General features: G+C 50.0%; 2 protein-coding genes across 2 annotated transcripts; one reads left to right on the plus strand and one right to left on the minus strand.

Annotated features, from left to right (window-relative positions):
* Positions 1-9,935: 9,935 nt before the first annotated feature.
* On the plus strand, positions 9,936-10,305 carry LOC141047956 (histone H4-like). The gene has a single exon (XM_073543333.1). It carries the CDS (start codon positions 9,940-9,942, stop codon positions 10,252-10,254), a length of 315 nt encoding a protein of 104 aa, XP_073399434.1. The 5' UTR covers positions 9,936-9,939; the 3' UTR covers positions 10,255-10,305.
* Positions 10,306-11,824: 1,519 nt separating this feature from the next.
* On the minus strand, positions 11,825-12,316 carry LOC141047957 (histone H3). The gene has a single exon (XM_073543334.1). The coding sequence runs from the start codon at positions 12,284-12,286 to the stop codon at positions 11,876-11,878; it is 411 nt and encodes a 136-aa protein (XP_073399435.1). The 5' UTR covers positions 12,287-12,316; the 3' UTR covers positions 11,825-11,875.
* Positions 12,317-15,415: the final 3,099 nt, after the last annotated feature.

The raw sequence follows: 15,415 nt of genomic DNA on the forward strand, positions 1-15,415 counted from the left end.
GTGTCCAGTTTAGCGGCCCAATAGTCAAAGGGGAATGACCTGTGTGGGAGAACATCGATATGGGAGGAAAAGTAGTTTGTAACCATAGTTGACAACTGCTGTCTCCTGTCACTTTCCATCGATGCAGTATTACCAGTTGTGTGAGCGGTACTTGAAAAATCAGTCCACAACATTGTCATGAAACCCCTGTCTCCAACGCCACTTCTGCTGTGTGCACCACGAACACCTCTGCCAAGCTGCCCCCGGCCCGTACGGCTCGTGTGAGAACCATCACCACTGCTGTGTGCTGGGAATGCCTCAAGCAACCGATTTACCAGAGTTGCTTGTTTATTAGCCAATATTAGGTCAAGGTTCTCCTGTGGCATGATGTTTTGTAATTTGCCTTTATAGCGTGGATCCAGGATGCTGGCCAACCAGTAGTCGTCATCGTTCATCATTTTGGCAATGCGGGGGTCCCTTTTTAGGATCCGCAAGGCATAATCTGACATGTGGGCCAATGTTCCCGGTGTCAATGATGCACTGCGAGTGCTGGGTGGAGGAGCACTTTCTGGCAAATCCACATCCCTCCAGTCACGCACAAACCCTGTACCAGACCTTGCCACGCCAACATTTTCACTTGCCCCACGAGATGCATCCTCCTCCCCTAAGTAATCATCCCCATCATCATCCTCCTCCTCCTCTTCTTCCTCCACCTCGTCCAGGAGAGGTCCCTGAGCAGACAATGGCTGAATGTCATCAAGGATTCCCTCCTCCTCTTCCTCCTCATCAACATTGGCTGCAGACGCCTGCTCCTTAAGGTGCGTCAAAGTTTGCATGAGCAGACGCATAAGTGGGATGCTCATGCTTAGGATGGCGTCGTCTGCGCTTACCAGCCGTGTGCATTCCTCAAAACACTGAAGGACTTTACAAAGGTCTTTCAGCTTCGACCACTGCACACCTGTCAACTCCATGTCTGCTCTCAAAGTGCCTGGCCGTGTATCCTCCCACAAATGCATAATGGCCTGCCTCTGCTCGCACAGCCGCTCCACCATGTGCAGGGTGGAGTTCCACCTTGTTGCAATGTCGATAATGAGGCGGTGGTTGGGAAGGTGGAGCAATCGCTGCAGCTTCTGCATACGAACGGAGTGTACAGGCGACCGGCGGATGTGCGCGCACAGTCTTCGCACCTTCTGGAGCAGGGCTGTTAACTCCGGATAATTTTTGAGGAAGCACTGCACCACCAGGTTCAAGGTGTGAGCCAAGCAAGGTATGTGGCTGAGTTTTGAAAGGGCTATGGCTGCCACAAAATTACGGCCGTTATCACTAACTACCTTGCCTGCCTCAAGATGTACACTGCCCAGCCATGACTCAGTTTGTCGCTTCAAGTGATAATGTGTGCAAAAACTGTAAAGCGCTGCGGAATATGTTAGCGCTATATAAAAATAAAGATTATTATTATTATTACTCGGCCAGCACCTCGGCGGTGTGTCTGTCGCCCAAACACATCATCTGCAACACAGCCTGCTGACGCTTTCCACTAGCTGCTCGATAGGGGGACACATCGTGTGCAACAGTGGCAGCTGCAGATGGAGTGCTCGTACGACTGCGCTCTGTGGACGAGCTTTCGCTTCTGGAGGAGGAGGAGGGTCGAGCGCCTACAGCCAACTGTTTCCTATATCGTGGGCTAGGCAGCACTGTCCCACCACAGCTGTCCCCTGTGGACCCTGCATCCACCACATTAACCCAGTGCGCAGTGATGGACACGTAACGGCCCTGGCCATGCCGACTGGACCATGCATCAGTTGTGAGGTGCACCTTTCCGCTCACTGACTGCTTGAGTGCATGGACAATGCGGTCTTTCACATGATGGTGGAGGGCTGGGATGGCTTTGCGAGAGAAGAAGTGGCGACTGGGTAGGTCATAGCGTGGTACTGCATAGGCCATGAGTTCGCGGAAAGCTGCGCTTTCCACCAACCGATAGGGCATCATCTCTAACGAGATTAGTTTGGAAATGTGGGCGTTCAAACCCAGTGTACGCGAATGAGAGACTGAGTACTTTCTTGACCTACTCATAGTGTCTGGGAGGGTGAGCTGGACTTGAGAGCTGCATATGGTGGAACTAGCGATGGACAGGGCGGACTGAGAGAGGGTTGATGATGGTGATGGAGTTGGTGTTCTTTCTGATGGCCTAGATTCAGTCTTTCGTTGATATAACAGTGGGATTCCCTGACTGCTGTGGCCTTGCAACGACACCTCAACATTTGCTGCTGTGCTAACCGGTGGGCTTACAGTGGGGGAAACAATGTAGCGTTGCTGACTACCTTCTTTGTGATCAGTTGCACATGTGGTACTTGAGGTTTGGTGTTGTGTCCACGCTTGCAAGTGCATGCTGGTTAAATGTCTAAGCATGCAACTGGTATTCAAATTTTTCAGATTTTTCCCTCGGCTAAAGGTCTTTGCGCACTTCTTACAGATAACCTTGGCCTGATCATGAGGATTTTGGTCAAAAAAGTGCCACACTGCACTCTTCCTACTTTGGCAGACATTTTGCGGCCTAGCACGCTGTGATCTTTTGACCCTCTGGACAAGCTGTCCAGCAACTCTTTTGATGTTTGGAACCTGTCTTTGGAGTGCTCCGGGCCTGCCAGATAACAGCTGTTGCGATGTCGATGTCTGCTGTGGATGCTCCTCATCTGAGCTATTGGAAGCAGCACCCTCTTCCCCCAATGGATGCCAATCTGGGTCAACAACTGGGTCATCCATCACCTCCTCTTCTATGTCATGTGCACCTTCCTCTGTGTCACCGTGTATGGTGGTATAGTGTGCGGGAAGGGGCACCTGAGTCTCATCAGGGTCAGAATCTGGCTCTGTACACTGCGAGGACAATGTAGTGCTCTGAGTGAATGTACCAGCAGAATCATCCATCAGCGGCTGTGCATCAGTGCACTCCATGTCAGATTCATCTTGGCCTGGGTAATTCACCATTTCACTTGATAATCCAGGCATGGTATGTGAAAACAGCTCCATGGAGTAATCAGTAGTATGGCCTGCGTCATCCTTCTATCTTGGTTGGGGTGAAGGACACAAGGAAAGGTGTGGTTCATGAACATGAGCCTCCAATGACGACTCAGTGCTTTTACTTTTTACAACTGAAGAAGAGGAGGCGATAGAGCTGGAGGCTGAGTCAGCAATGTAAGACAAAACTTTTTCCTGATGCTCTGCCTTTAAAAGCGGTTTGCCAACTCCTAGAAAACTAAGCGTTCGAGGCCTTATGTAGCCAGACGATGACGCAGGGTCAGCACCTCCTGCATTCGGTCCTATTTTGCTCTTGCCACTACCATCAGATCCACCACCAACACCATCATTACCAGCTGCCAACCCCCGCCCAATTCCACGGCCTCTTCCACCAGCCTTCCTCATTTTTGGTAGAAATGTAGACAAAATCCAACAAACTATATAGTAATGTAAAACAAGGTACAAGGTGTCTATAGGACAGGGGAGATTTTGAATTTCTGCAGACACTTGTGGACACTGGACACTTTTGGATTGTGTGAGGCCCACTGATATCTGAGCGCTATGTGACAGGCTCGATGGCACAGCTGTGACCAAAGTGACTAGAGGATAAGGGAGATTTTGAATCTCTGCACACACTTTTGGACACTGGATGGACACTTTTGGATTGTGTGAGGCCCACTGATATCTGAGCGCTATGTGACAGGCTCGATGGCACAGCTGTGACCAAAGTGACTAGAGGATAAGGGAGATTTTGAATCTCTGCACACACTTTTGGACACTGGACACTTTTGGATTGTGTGAGGCCCAATGAATATCTGAGCGCTATGTGACAGGCTCGATGGCACAGCTGTGACCAAAGTGACTAGAGGATAAGGGAGATTTTGAATCTCTGCACACACTTTTGGACACTGGATGGACACTTTTGGATTGTGTGAGGCCCACTGATATCTGAGCGCTATGTGACACGCTCGATGGCACAGCTGTGACAAAAGTGACTAGAGGATAAGGGAGATTGGATTGCTTTTAAAAAAGCAGTTTGCGGAGCAGTGGGTAAACAGCAATGCAGGAATGTCAGGAAGCCTTAGAAGGCAGCCCAACAACCAACACCACTATATAGCCTCCCCTTGCACTGCACACACAGTGACTGGTGTGTTTTGCAGGCCAAATCGCTAGCAGCAGAAGCAGTTTTTTGTCTTCTTCCCTGCCTAACGCTCTCCCTACAGAATCAGCAGCAACCTCTCCCTATACTAAGATCGGCAGAAGTAAGATGGAGGTCGGCCTGCACGCCCTTTTATACCCCCTGTGACGCCCACCAAAGCAAGCCAATCACTTGCATGCCCTTCTGAAAGATGGTGGTGACCCGTGCCTATGTCATCACGTTGCCCACAGTGTCCGTGGATCCTGATTGAATCATAGAATCGTAGAGTTGGAAGGGACCTCCTGGGCCATCTGGTCCAACCCCCTGCTCAAAGCAGGATTCGCTAAATCATCCCAGTCAGATGTCTGTCCAGCCTCTGTTTGAAGACTTCCATTGAAGGAGAACTCACCACTTCTCGTGGCAGCCTGTTCCACTCATTGATCACTCTAACTGTCAAAAAGTTTTTTCTAATATCTAATCTGTGTCTCCTCCCATTCAGTTTCATCCCATTGCTTCTAGTCTTTCCTTGTGCAAATGAGAATAAAGTTGATCCTTCTACAATGTGACAGCCCTTTAGATATTTGTAGACAGCAATTAAGTCTCCTCTCAGTCTTCTCTTTTGCAAACTAAACATTCCCAAATCCTGCAACCTTTCCTCATAAGACAGGGTTTGCAGACCGGTCACCATTCTGGTCGCTCTTTTCTGAACTTGCTCCAGTTTGTTGATGTCTTTTTTAAAATGTGGTGCCCAAAACTGGACACAATATTCCAGATGAGGTCTGACCAAAGAGGAGTAGAGGGAAATAATGACTTCACGTGATCTAGACTGTATGCTTCTGTTAATACATCCTAGAACTGCATTTGCCTTTTTTGCTGCTGCATCACACTGTTGACTCATATTCAGTCTGTGATCTATTAGTATACCCAAGTCTTTTTCACATGTGCTGTCACTTAGCCCTATTCCTCCCATTCTATATATGATTTTTTCATTTTTATTGCCCAGATGTAGTACTTTGCATTTCTCCCTGTTAAAAACCATTCTGTTAGTTACTGCCCACTTCTCCAGTTTATTTAAATCTTTTTGAATCCTCTCTCTCTCTTCTCTAGTATTAGCTATCCCTCCTAGCTTTGTGTCATCAGCAAATTTAATCAGTTTACCCTCCATTGGCTGAAAAAGAGCGCAAAACAAACTTTTGAAACGCGACTTTGGCGCGTAAGTCGCCGACCTCGTGGCCGACCTCATCCTAGGGTCGGGTTTCGTTTCATGAAACCCGACTTTGCCAAAAGTCGGCGACTTTTGAATTTTTTCGACCCGTTTCGCTCAACTCTACCGGTCACCATTCTGGTCGCTCTTTTCTGAACTTGCTCCAGTTTGTTGATGTCTTTTTTAAAATGTGGTGCCCAAAACTGGACACAATATTCCAGATGAGGTCTGACCAAAGAGGAGTAGAGGGAAATAATGACTTCACGTGATCTAGACTGTATGCTTCTGTTAATACATCCTAGAATTGCATTTGCCTTTTTTGCTGCTGCATCACACTGTTGACTCACATTCAGTCTGTGATCTATTAGTATACCCAAGTCTTTTTCACATGTGCTGTTGCTTAGCCCTATTCCTCCCATTCTGTATATGCTTTTTTCATTTTTATTGCCCAGATGTAGTACTTTGCATTTCTCCCTGTTAAAAACCATTCTGTTAGTTGCTGCCCACTTCTCCAGTTTATTTATATCTTTTTGAATCCTCTCTCTCTCTTCTCTAGTATTAGCTATCCCTCCTAGCTTTGTGTCATCAGCAAATTTAATCAGTTTACCCTCAATTCCTCCATGTAAATCGTTGATAAAGATGTTGAAAAATACAGGGCCCAGGACAGAGCCCTGTGGTACCCCACTTGAGACATTCTTCCAACTGGATGTGCAGCCATTTACGACCACTCTTTGGGTCCGATCACTAAGCCAGTTATGAATCCACCTAACAGTTGCCTTGTCCATTCCATACTTAGTTATTTTTTCAATAAGGATTGTATGAGATACTTTGTCAAATGCTTTGCTGAAGTCAAGATATACTATATCTACAGCATTTCCTTGATCCACGCAATCAGTGATTCCGTCATAGAAGGAAATTAAGTTAGTCTGACATGACTTATTAGTTACAAACCCATGCTGACTGTTACGACGGCGGAACACGCTTAAAAAAATATAAATAAACGTGTTCGCCGCCCGGGGTCCACCGTGCGGCAGGTGAAATAACCGCTGCTAAAATGGCAGAACACAGGGACGATAATGTGCACAAGGTTTAACTGCACCTGGTGCACAAAAGTAGCTCTGTTGAGGTCACAGAGCTGCACATGAAAAGTAATGCAGAAGCAGGCTGTTTCACAGACAGAGCTGCAAACAAAACAAAAATACAAAGAACGCCGAGTCTGTATCAGCTTCACAGACCATCAGCGGCACACGTGCGGTAGTCAGGGATCGGAGTAGTTCAAGACAACACTACAACCGGATAGATTTACCGTGGCAGACCGTGTGCACGGCGTCGCAACTGCGGACGCCAAAAGCGACTGCAAGCGCGAATTTATCAGGCGCAATGCAGAACGCTGGCTGCTGTAACGAATGATGCTTGAGCGCACTGGCGCTAGCGCAATACTGGCTGTCCCAATCACTCACACAAACGTAATATCCGAGGGAAGGGGTTTCATAATAAGTCATTCACCAGACCAAGCATCCATCACCAAGCACACAGCAGCAAGTATAGAAAATACTAGCGCATGGCATAGCGGCCATGCGCACTTTTTATAGCGTACGGGACCTGCCGGAAATCTCCAGAGCCCCGAGCATAACCAATCAAATCAGGAGCAGGACCTGAGCACCTGACTCCTGAACTCCAGTGAGAGCTCGTCCCGAGAGCATGCTCAGTAGCAGGGAAAAAGGACTTAGCCTCTGGAGACAAATGTGAGAATCTGGGTTGCTGCATAAGCATAGACTGACCCAGATTCCTAACACTGACTCTGTTTAATCACTTCATTCTTATCCAGGTACTGACATACATGTTGTTTAATAATTTGTTCAAAGATCTTTCCTGGTATAGAAGTCAGACTCACCGGCCTATAGTTGCCTGGGTCCACCTTCTTCCCCTTTTTGAAGATAGGAACAACATTTGCTCTTCTCCAGTCTTCTCCTGTTCTCCAAGAATTTTCAAAGATTATGGAGAGGGGTTCAAAAATTTCTCCTGCTATCTCCTTCAGTACTCTAGGGTGTAATTCATCTGGACCTGGAGACTTGAATTCATTTAGGTTAGCTAAGTGTTTCCTCACTATCTCTCTGTTTATAGATATCCCGGATTCTTCTATTCCCTTAATAGGACAGTGAAGAACCGTTGATGTTACATTTCCTGAGAGAAAACAGATGCAAAATAGGAATTTAAAAGTTCGGCCTTCTCAACATCCTGTCTTACCATTTCATCATTTTCATCCTGTAAAAATCCTATAGCATCTTTGGCTATTCTTTTACTTTTGACATATCACCAAAATTCTTTATTATTGCTTTTGACGTCTCTTGAAAGCCTCAATTCATTGTCAGCTTTAGATAATCTGATTTGTGCCCTGCAGGTTCTGCAGACAGCATTATATTCTTCTTTAGATATGCCTCCCCCTTTCCATTTTATAAACATTTTTTTCTTCCTTTTTAGCATGTGCTTAAGTTCTGTGTTCATCCATCCTGGTTTCCTTAAATGTTTCCTATTCTTCCCTCTTTTCGGAATTGTTAACAATTGTGCTTTGAGAATTTCATTTTTCAAGATTTCCCATCCTTCCTGGACATTTTTGTCTTTAAGGATATCCAGCCATTGGATCCCTCCAATTCTCTTTCTGAATCCCTTAAAATCTGCCTATCTGAAATCTAACCTTGACGTCTGAGTCTTCACAGGTCTTCCGCCTCTAGTTATCCAAAATTCTAAAATAGCATGGTCGCTACCTCCTAGGGTCCCAGCCACTTTTACCTCCTCAACCATTTCCTCCCTGTTTATAAGGATTAGATCCAAGGTAGCAGTTCCCCTTGTTTTCTCCTTTACCTTTTGGAAGATAAAGTTGTCAGCAAGAGAGGATAAGAATTTCCTTGACCTGTTAGTTTTGCCTGAGAGAGATTCCCAACAAATGTCTGGATAGTTGAAATCTCCCATGACAACTATGTCATATTTTTTGGAGAACTTGGCCATTTGATGCATAAAGAGTTCATCCATATCTTCAGCTTGCACAGGCGGCCTGTAGTAAATGCCTACAATGGTGTCCTTTCCATTGTTCTGTCCTTGTATTCTTACCCAAACAGTTTCCACAGAACTCCCAGTCTCTGAAGCTTGGATCTCTGTGCAGATATACCAGAGGAATTTACTCACTGTTCCAAGCACTAATAGAGGATTATACCCACTATGTCATGAACTAATAGAGCATTATATTCACTGTGCCAGGCACTAATAGAGTATTTTACCCACTGTGCTAGGAGGCACTAATAGAACTTGGCACAGTGGGTATAATCCTCTGGTATTAGTGCTTGAGACAGTGGGAACAATCTGCTATTAGTGCTTGGCACAGTCGTTATAATCCTCTATTAGTGCTTGGCACAGTGGGTATAATCCTCTATTAGTGCCTGGCACAATGGGAATAATCCTCTGGTATTAGTGCTTGGCACAGTGGGTATAATCTGCTATTAGAGGATTATACCCACTGTGCCAAGTTCTAATAGTGCTTGGCACAGTGGGTATAATCTGCTATTAGAACTTGGCACAGTGGGTATAATCCTCTATTAGTGCTTGGCACAGTGGGTATAATCCTCTATTAGTGCCTGGCACAATGGGCATAATCCTCTGGTATTAGCAGATTATACCCACTGTGCCAAGCACTAATACCAGATGATTATGCCCATTGTGCCAGGCACTAATAGAGGATTATACCCACTGTGCCAAGTACTAATAGCAAATTATACCCATTGTCTCAAGCACTAATACAGGATTATACACACTGTGCCAAGCACTAATAGAGGATTATGCCCACTGTGACAGGCACTAATAGAGGATTATAACGACTGTGCCATGTACTAATAGTGCTTGAGACAGTGGGAACAATCTGCTAATTCCAGAGGATTATATTCAGTGCCAAGCACTAATAGAGGATTATACCCATTGAGCCAAGCACTAACAGCAGAGGATTTTTACCCATTGTGCCAAGCACTAATAGCAGATTATACCCACTGTGCCAGGCACTAAGTGAAGATTATACCCACTGTGCCAAGTATTAATGGCAGATTATACCCACTGTCTCAAGCACTAATTCTAGAGAATTATATACACTGTGCCAAGGACTAATACCAGCGGATAAAACCCGCTGTTCCAAGCACTAATTCAGGGTAATATTCACTGTGCCAAGCACTAATAGAGGATTATACCCACTATGCCAGGCACTCATAGCTCTCCGGTCAGGTGGAGGCGTCTGACTGATGATGATCTCCCAGAGATTGGATTATTTCCAGGCCGGAATCTCACATTGTCAGTAATTTCTCGTTCCTCCAGCGGCGCTGACAGGACGAGGTTTGCGGAATTTTCTTGTTAGCATAATACAGAGAAGCGGGAAATTCAAATCACCAACTGTCCTGTGCTCAGCCAATCAGCGAGAAAGGGGAGGGGCTGAAAATGGCAATTCATGAAAACAAACATCTCCGGTATCGCGTCATCACTGTGCAGTTCTCACTCCGGTCCGCCTAGCCTCCATATAAAGCAGGACTCAGCGCTGACCCCTCACAGTCGTCTGAAGATTTCCTGAATGATGTCTGGTCGCGGTAAAGGAGGGAAAGGTCTCGGGAAGGGCGGCGCCAAGCGGCACAGGAAGGTGCTCCGTGATAACATCCAGGGCATCACCAAGCCTGCCATCCGCCGTCTGGCTCGCAGGGGAGGAGTGAAGCGCATCTCCGGCCTCATCTATGAGGAGACTCGCGGCGTCCTGAAAGTCTTCCTGGAGAACGTGATCCGTGACGCCGTCACCTACACCGAGCACGCCAAGAGGAAGACCGTCACCGCCATGGACGTGGTGTACGCGCTCAAGCGCCAGGGCCGCACTCTCTACGGCTTCGGAGGTTAATTGTATTCTCGTCTCTGTCCTGACAACCCAAAGGCTCTTCTCAGAGCCGCCCACATCTCACGTGAGAGGCTGCAATTCCCGCTGGGGTCTGGCGGTCGCTGCTGGTGTGATCGCCGGGACCGGCTTGTGACGTTGAGCATTGGGGGGAGACGTTCTCTCTTCTGGAGCTGATCCAGTGAGTAGTCTCAGTGTGAGGTGGGGCACAGATGATCCGGGTGTATGGGGGAATCGATCGGCCGCACAGTCACCTCCTATGATGCTGCAGTTACTACAGAGCAGAAATCCGAGTGCTGGTAATAAATGTGGTTGTGCCACGTCTCCTGCTGCTGAGATCCTGTGGGTTGTAGGATGGCTGCGAGGAGTGGAATGCGGCTGCACTGATGAATGGACGCCGGTGTGAACGCTCCTGAGCAGCGGCTCAGGATTGGGGTATCAACAGGATACCTACATGCGATGAGAGGGGCTGTTTCTGCGCCACCACATGGGCAGGGAGGGACGGTGCAGGAATACAGGGTCGCTCTGCCTGTGATCAGGAGAACATCTGCCCACATCACACTTTGCGCTTCGCACCAATCACCGGATCTAAATCCCGGAGCAAATTAACAAATTATCATATACAGGAATATACCCACTGTGCCAACTGCTAATAGCAGGAATTATATCCACTGAGTCACCCACTAGAGAGATATATAGAGGATTATACCCACTGCTCTGTCACCAGGTCCCAACTCTACAATAACGTCATCCGAGATGTGTGGAAAGGAATCAATGACCCCAACTATGGAACCACAGCTCTGCCCCTAGTGCCGGCGCCTCCAACAGAGACCAGGAGGAGGTCGCTGCTCTCTATGGAGCTGCCCCGGGCTCAGTGGGTCCCTGTGATCTCGGGACTCGATGTCGCAGCCCGGGCGGCTCTCTTCCTCCGGACACACTGCGGTCCCGGCTGCGGCCTCCTCTCTCGGTGCTGCCCCTGGAGCTCGCACCGCTGTTTGCACTTTATGATCTATTCTGGGGTTGAGCCTTGTAACAGGGTGTATGGGCGCTATATCCGGACACAGACCCCTCTGTGCACAGTACAAAGCTCGGAGTGCTGCTGTGAGATGAAGGGAAGGTAACGGCGGCGGCCGATCAGGGGAGCGATCAGCAGCTCCGGAGAGCAGGACTATGTGCTCTGCGGGTGCAGCTGCCCCAGACCGGACGGCTCACGTCACAGCGATCTCCGCTAATAAGCAGAGGGGCCGGGAATAATCCGAAGGACAGGAAAGGGATTGAGCGGGGAATTCAAAACTATCAACGGGTCTGTGATCAGCCAATGAGAGAAGACCGCAGGCGCGACCAATCCCAGAGCCAGGTATGGACTCCTCCGGTTAACTCCTTAGTGACCGTGCGCTGCTCAATTCCCCCTTCTGTATAAGGATGCATGGAAGCAGGAACAGAACCGCTGGATCTACCGATAACGGCACCAGCCAGAATAACAGCCCACAGACAACTGTGGACTAAGCAGCCCAGATATTACCGAACCAGGAGGAAGGAAGGAGAAATGGCAGGAAGGAGCTCATCTGTGGGAGGATTTGGTGGCTCTGAGAAGAGCCTTTGTGTTGTGGTTGGTGCTCGGGAAGATTTAAGCTCTCTCCCCCCGGATCCTGCGGGCCAGCTGGATGTCTTTGGGCATGATGGTGACCCTCTTGGCGTGGATGGCGCAGAGGTTGGTGTCCTCGAACAGCCCCACCAGATAGGCCTCGCTGGCCTCCTGCAGGGCCATCACCGCCGAGCTCTGGAAGCGCAGATCGGTCTTGAAGTCCTGGGCGATCTCCCTCACCAGGCGCTGGAAGGGAAGCTTACGGATCAGCAGCTCGGTGGACTTCTGGTAGCGACGGATCTCACGGAGAGCGACTGTTCCTGGGCGATAACGATGCGGCTTCTTCACTCCGCCAGTAGCAGGAGCGCTCTTCCTGGCTGCCTTAGTGGCCAGCTGCTTGCGGGGAGCTTTCCCTCCGGTGGATTTACGGGCGGTCTGCTTGGTTCTGGCCATAGCTCTGAATAGATGTACACAAATGTGATGTGAGGAGCGGCGGGAGCAGGGTATTTATCCCCTAGTGCGCGTCCTCATTGGTCTATAGGAAACACGCCCCCTGCACACCAATGGTTCTTACATTAAATAGAAGCCAATAAAAACCTGAATTGTTTGACCAATTACCGTGAAGCAAACCGCGGCCTCCCGCCCTGTAACCCCGCCTCCTCCATGATGCGGCTCTCAGCAGATCGCGCTCATCTCCCGCTGTACAGAATAGAGAAATCCGGTGACGTCATCTCCAGCGCAGGAGGAGACCTGGAGCAGCCGCCACCGCACTGCCATGACCCCGTGTACACAGCGCTGTACAGTGCAGCTCCCCATTATCACCAGATCACACCCATCCTGACACTGCGCCCGGATTATCAGCAGCTCATAAACTACAGAGGAGGCACTGATCATACAGCTCTGCAGGGAGGAGGTGGTGGCACTGATCATACAGCTCTGCAGGGAGGAGGTGGTGGCAGTGATCATACAGCTCTGCAGGGAGGAGGTGGTGGCAGTGATCATACAGCTCTGCAGGGAGGAGGTGGTGGCACTGATCATACAGCTCTGCAGGGAGGAGGTGACACTGATCATACAGCTCTGCAGGGAGGAGGTGGTGGCACTGATCATACAACTCTGCAGGAAGGAGGTGGTGGCACTGATCATACAGCTCTGCAGGAAGGAGGTGGTGGCACTGATCATACAGCTATGCAGCGAGGAGGTGATGGCACTGATCATACAGCCCTGCAGCGAGGAGGTGATGGCACTGATCATACAGCCCTGCAGCGAGGAGGTGGCAGTGATTATACAGCTCTGCAGGGAGGAGGTGGAGGCACTGATCATACAGCCCTGCAGGGAGGAGGTGGAGGCACTGATCATACAGCCCTGCAGGGAGGAGGTGGTGGCACTGATCATACAGCTCTGCAGGGAGGAGGTGGTGGCACTGATCATACAGCTCTGCAGGGAGGAGGTTGTGGCACTGATCATACAGCTCTGCAGGAAGGAGGTGGTGGCACTTATCATACAGCTCTGCAGCGAGGAGGTGATGGCACTGATCATACAGCCCTGCAGGAAGGAGGTGATGGCACTGATCATACAGCCCTGCAGCGAGGAGGTGGCAGTGATTATACAGCTCTGCAGGGAGGAGGTGGTGGCACTGATCATACAGCCCTGCAGGGAGGAGGTGGTGGCACTGATCATACAGCCCTGCAGGGAGGAGGTGTTGGCACTGATCATACAGCTCTGCAGGGAGGAGGTGGTGGCAGTGATCATACAGCTCTGCAGAAAGGAGGTGGTGGCACTGATCATACAGCTCTGCAGGGAGGAGGTGGTGGCACTGATCATACAGCTCTGCAGGGATGAGGTGATGGCAGTGATCATACAGCTCTGCAGGGAGGAGGTGGTGGCACTGATCATACAGCTCTGCAGGGAGGAGGTGGTGGCACTGATCATACAGCTCTGCATGGAGGAGGTGGTGGCACTGATCATACAGCTCTGCAGGGAGGAGGTGGCACTGATCATACAGCTCTGCAGGGAGGAGGTGGTGGCACTAATCATACAGCTCTGCATGGAGGAGGTGGTGGCACTGATCATACAGTCCTGCAGGGAGGAGGTGGAGGCACTGATCATACAGCCCTGCAGGGAGGAGGTGGTGGCACTGATCATACAGCTCTGCAGCGAGGAGGTGATGGCACTGATCATACAGCTCTGCAGCGAGGAGGTGATGGCACTGATCATACAGCCCTGCAGCGAGGAGGTGATGGCACTGATCATACAGCCCTGCAGCGAGGAGGTGGCAGTGATTATACAGCTCTGCAGGGAGGAGGTGGTGGCACTGATCATACAGCCCTGCAGGGAGGAGGTGGAGGCACTGATCATACAGCCCTGCAGGGAGGAGGTGTTGGCACTGATCATACAGCTCTGCAGGGAGGAGGTGGTGGCTGTGATCATACAGCTCTGCAGGAAGGAGGTGGTGGCACTGATCATACAGCTCTGCAGGGAGGAGGTGGTGGCACTGATCATACAGCTCTGCAGGGATGAGGTGATGGCAGTGATCATACAGCTCTGCAGGGAGGAGGTGGTGGCACTGATCATACAGCTCTGCAGGGAGGAGGTGGTGGCACTGATCATACAGCTCTGCAGGGAGGAGGTGGTGGCACTGATCATACAGCTCTGCATGGAGGAGGTGGTGGCACTGATCATACAGCTCTGCAGGGAGGAGGTGGCACTGATCATACAGCTCTGCAGGGAGGAGGTGGTGGCACTGATCATACAGCTCTGCATGGAGGAGGTGGTGGCACTGATCATACAGTCCTGCAGGGAGGAGGTGGAGGCACTGATCATACAGCCCTGCAGGGAGGAGGTGGTGGCACTGATCATACAGCCCTGCAGGGAGGTGTTGGCACTGATCATACAGCCCTGCAGCGAGGAGGTGATGGCACTGATCATACAGCTCTGCAGGGAGGTGTTGGCACTGATCATACAGCCCTGCAGCGAGGAGGTGGCAGTGATTATACAGCTCTGCAGGGAGGTGTTGGCACTGATCATACAGCTCTGCAGGGAGGAGGTGGTGGAACTGATCATACAGCTCTGCAGGGATGAGGTGATGGCAGTGATCATACAGCTCTGCAGGGAGGAGGTGGTGGCACTGATCATACAGCTCTGCAGGGAGGAGGTGGTGGCACTGATCATACAGCTCTGCATGGAGGAGGTGGTGGCACTGATCATACAGCTCTGCAGGGAGGAGGTGGCACTGATCATACAGCTCTGCAGGGAGGAGGTGGAGGCACTGATCATACAGCTCTACATGGAGGAGGTGGTGGCACTGATCATACAGCCCTGCAGGGAGGAGGTGGAGGCACTGATCATACAGCCCTGCAGGGAGGAGGTGGTGGCACTGATCATACAGCTCTGCAGCGAGGAGGTGATGGCACTGATCATACAGCTCTGCAGCGAGGAGGTGATGGCACTGATCATACAGCTCTGCAGGGAGGAGGTGGAGGCACTGATCATACAGCCCTGCAGGGAGGAGGTGTTGGCATTGATCATACAGCCCTGCAGCGAGGAGGTGATGGCACTGATCATACAGCTCTGCAGCGAGGAGGT

Source organism: Dendrobates tinctorius, unplaced genomic scaffold (assembly GCF_039654945.1).
Source record: "Dendrobates tinctorius isolate UK_male_01 unplaced genomic scaffold, ASM3965494v1 ptg000130l, whole genome shotgun sequence".
Lineage (NCBI taxonomy): Eukaryota > Metazoa > Chordata > Amphibia > Anura > Dendrobatidae > Dendrobates > Dendrobates tinctorius.

Coding starts and splice junctions, on each gene's coding strand:
- LOC141047956 (XM_073543333.1), top strand. CDS start 9,940: ATGATGTCTGGTCGCGGTAAAGGAGGGAAAGGTCTCGGGAAGGGCGGC.
- LOC141047957 (XM_073543334.1), bottom strand. CDS start 12,286: ATGGCCAGAACCAAGCAGACCGCCCGTAAATCCACCGGAGGGAAAGCT.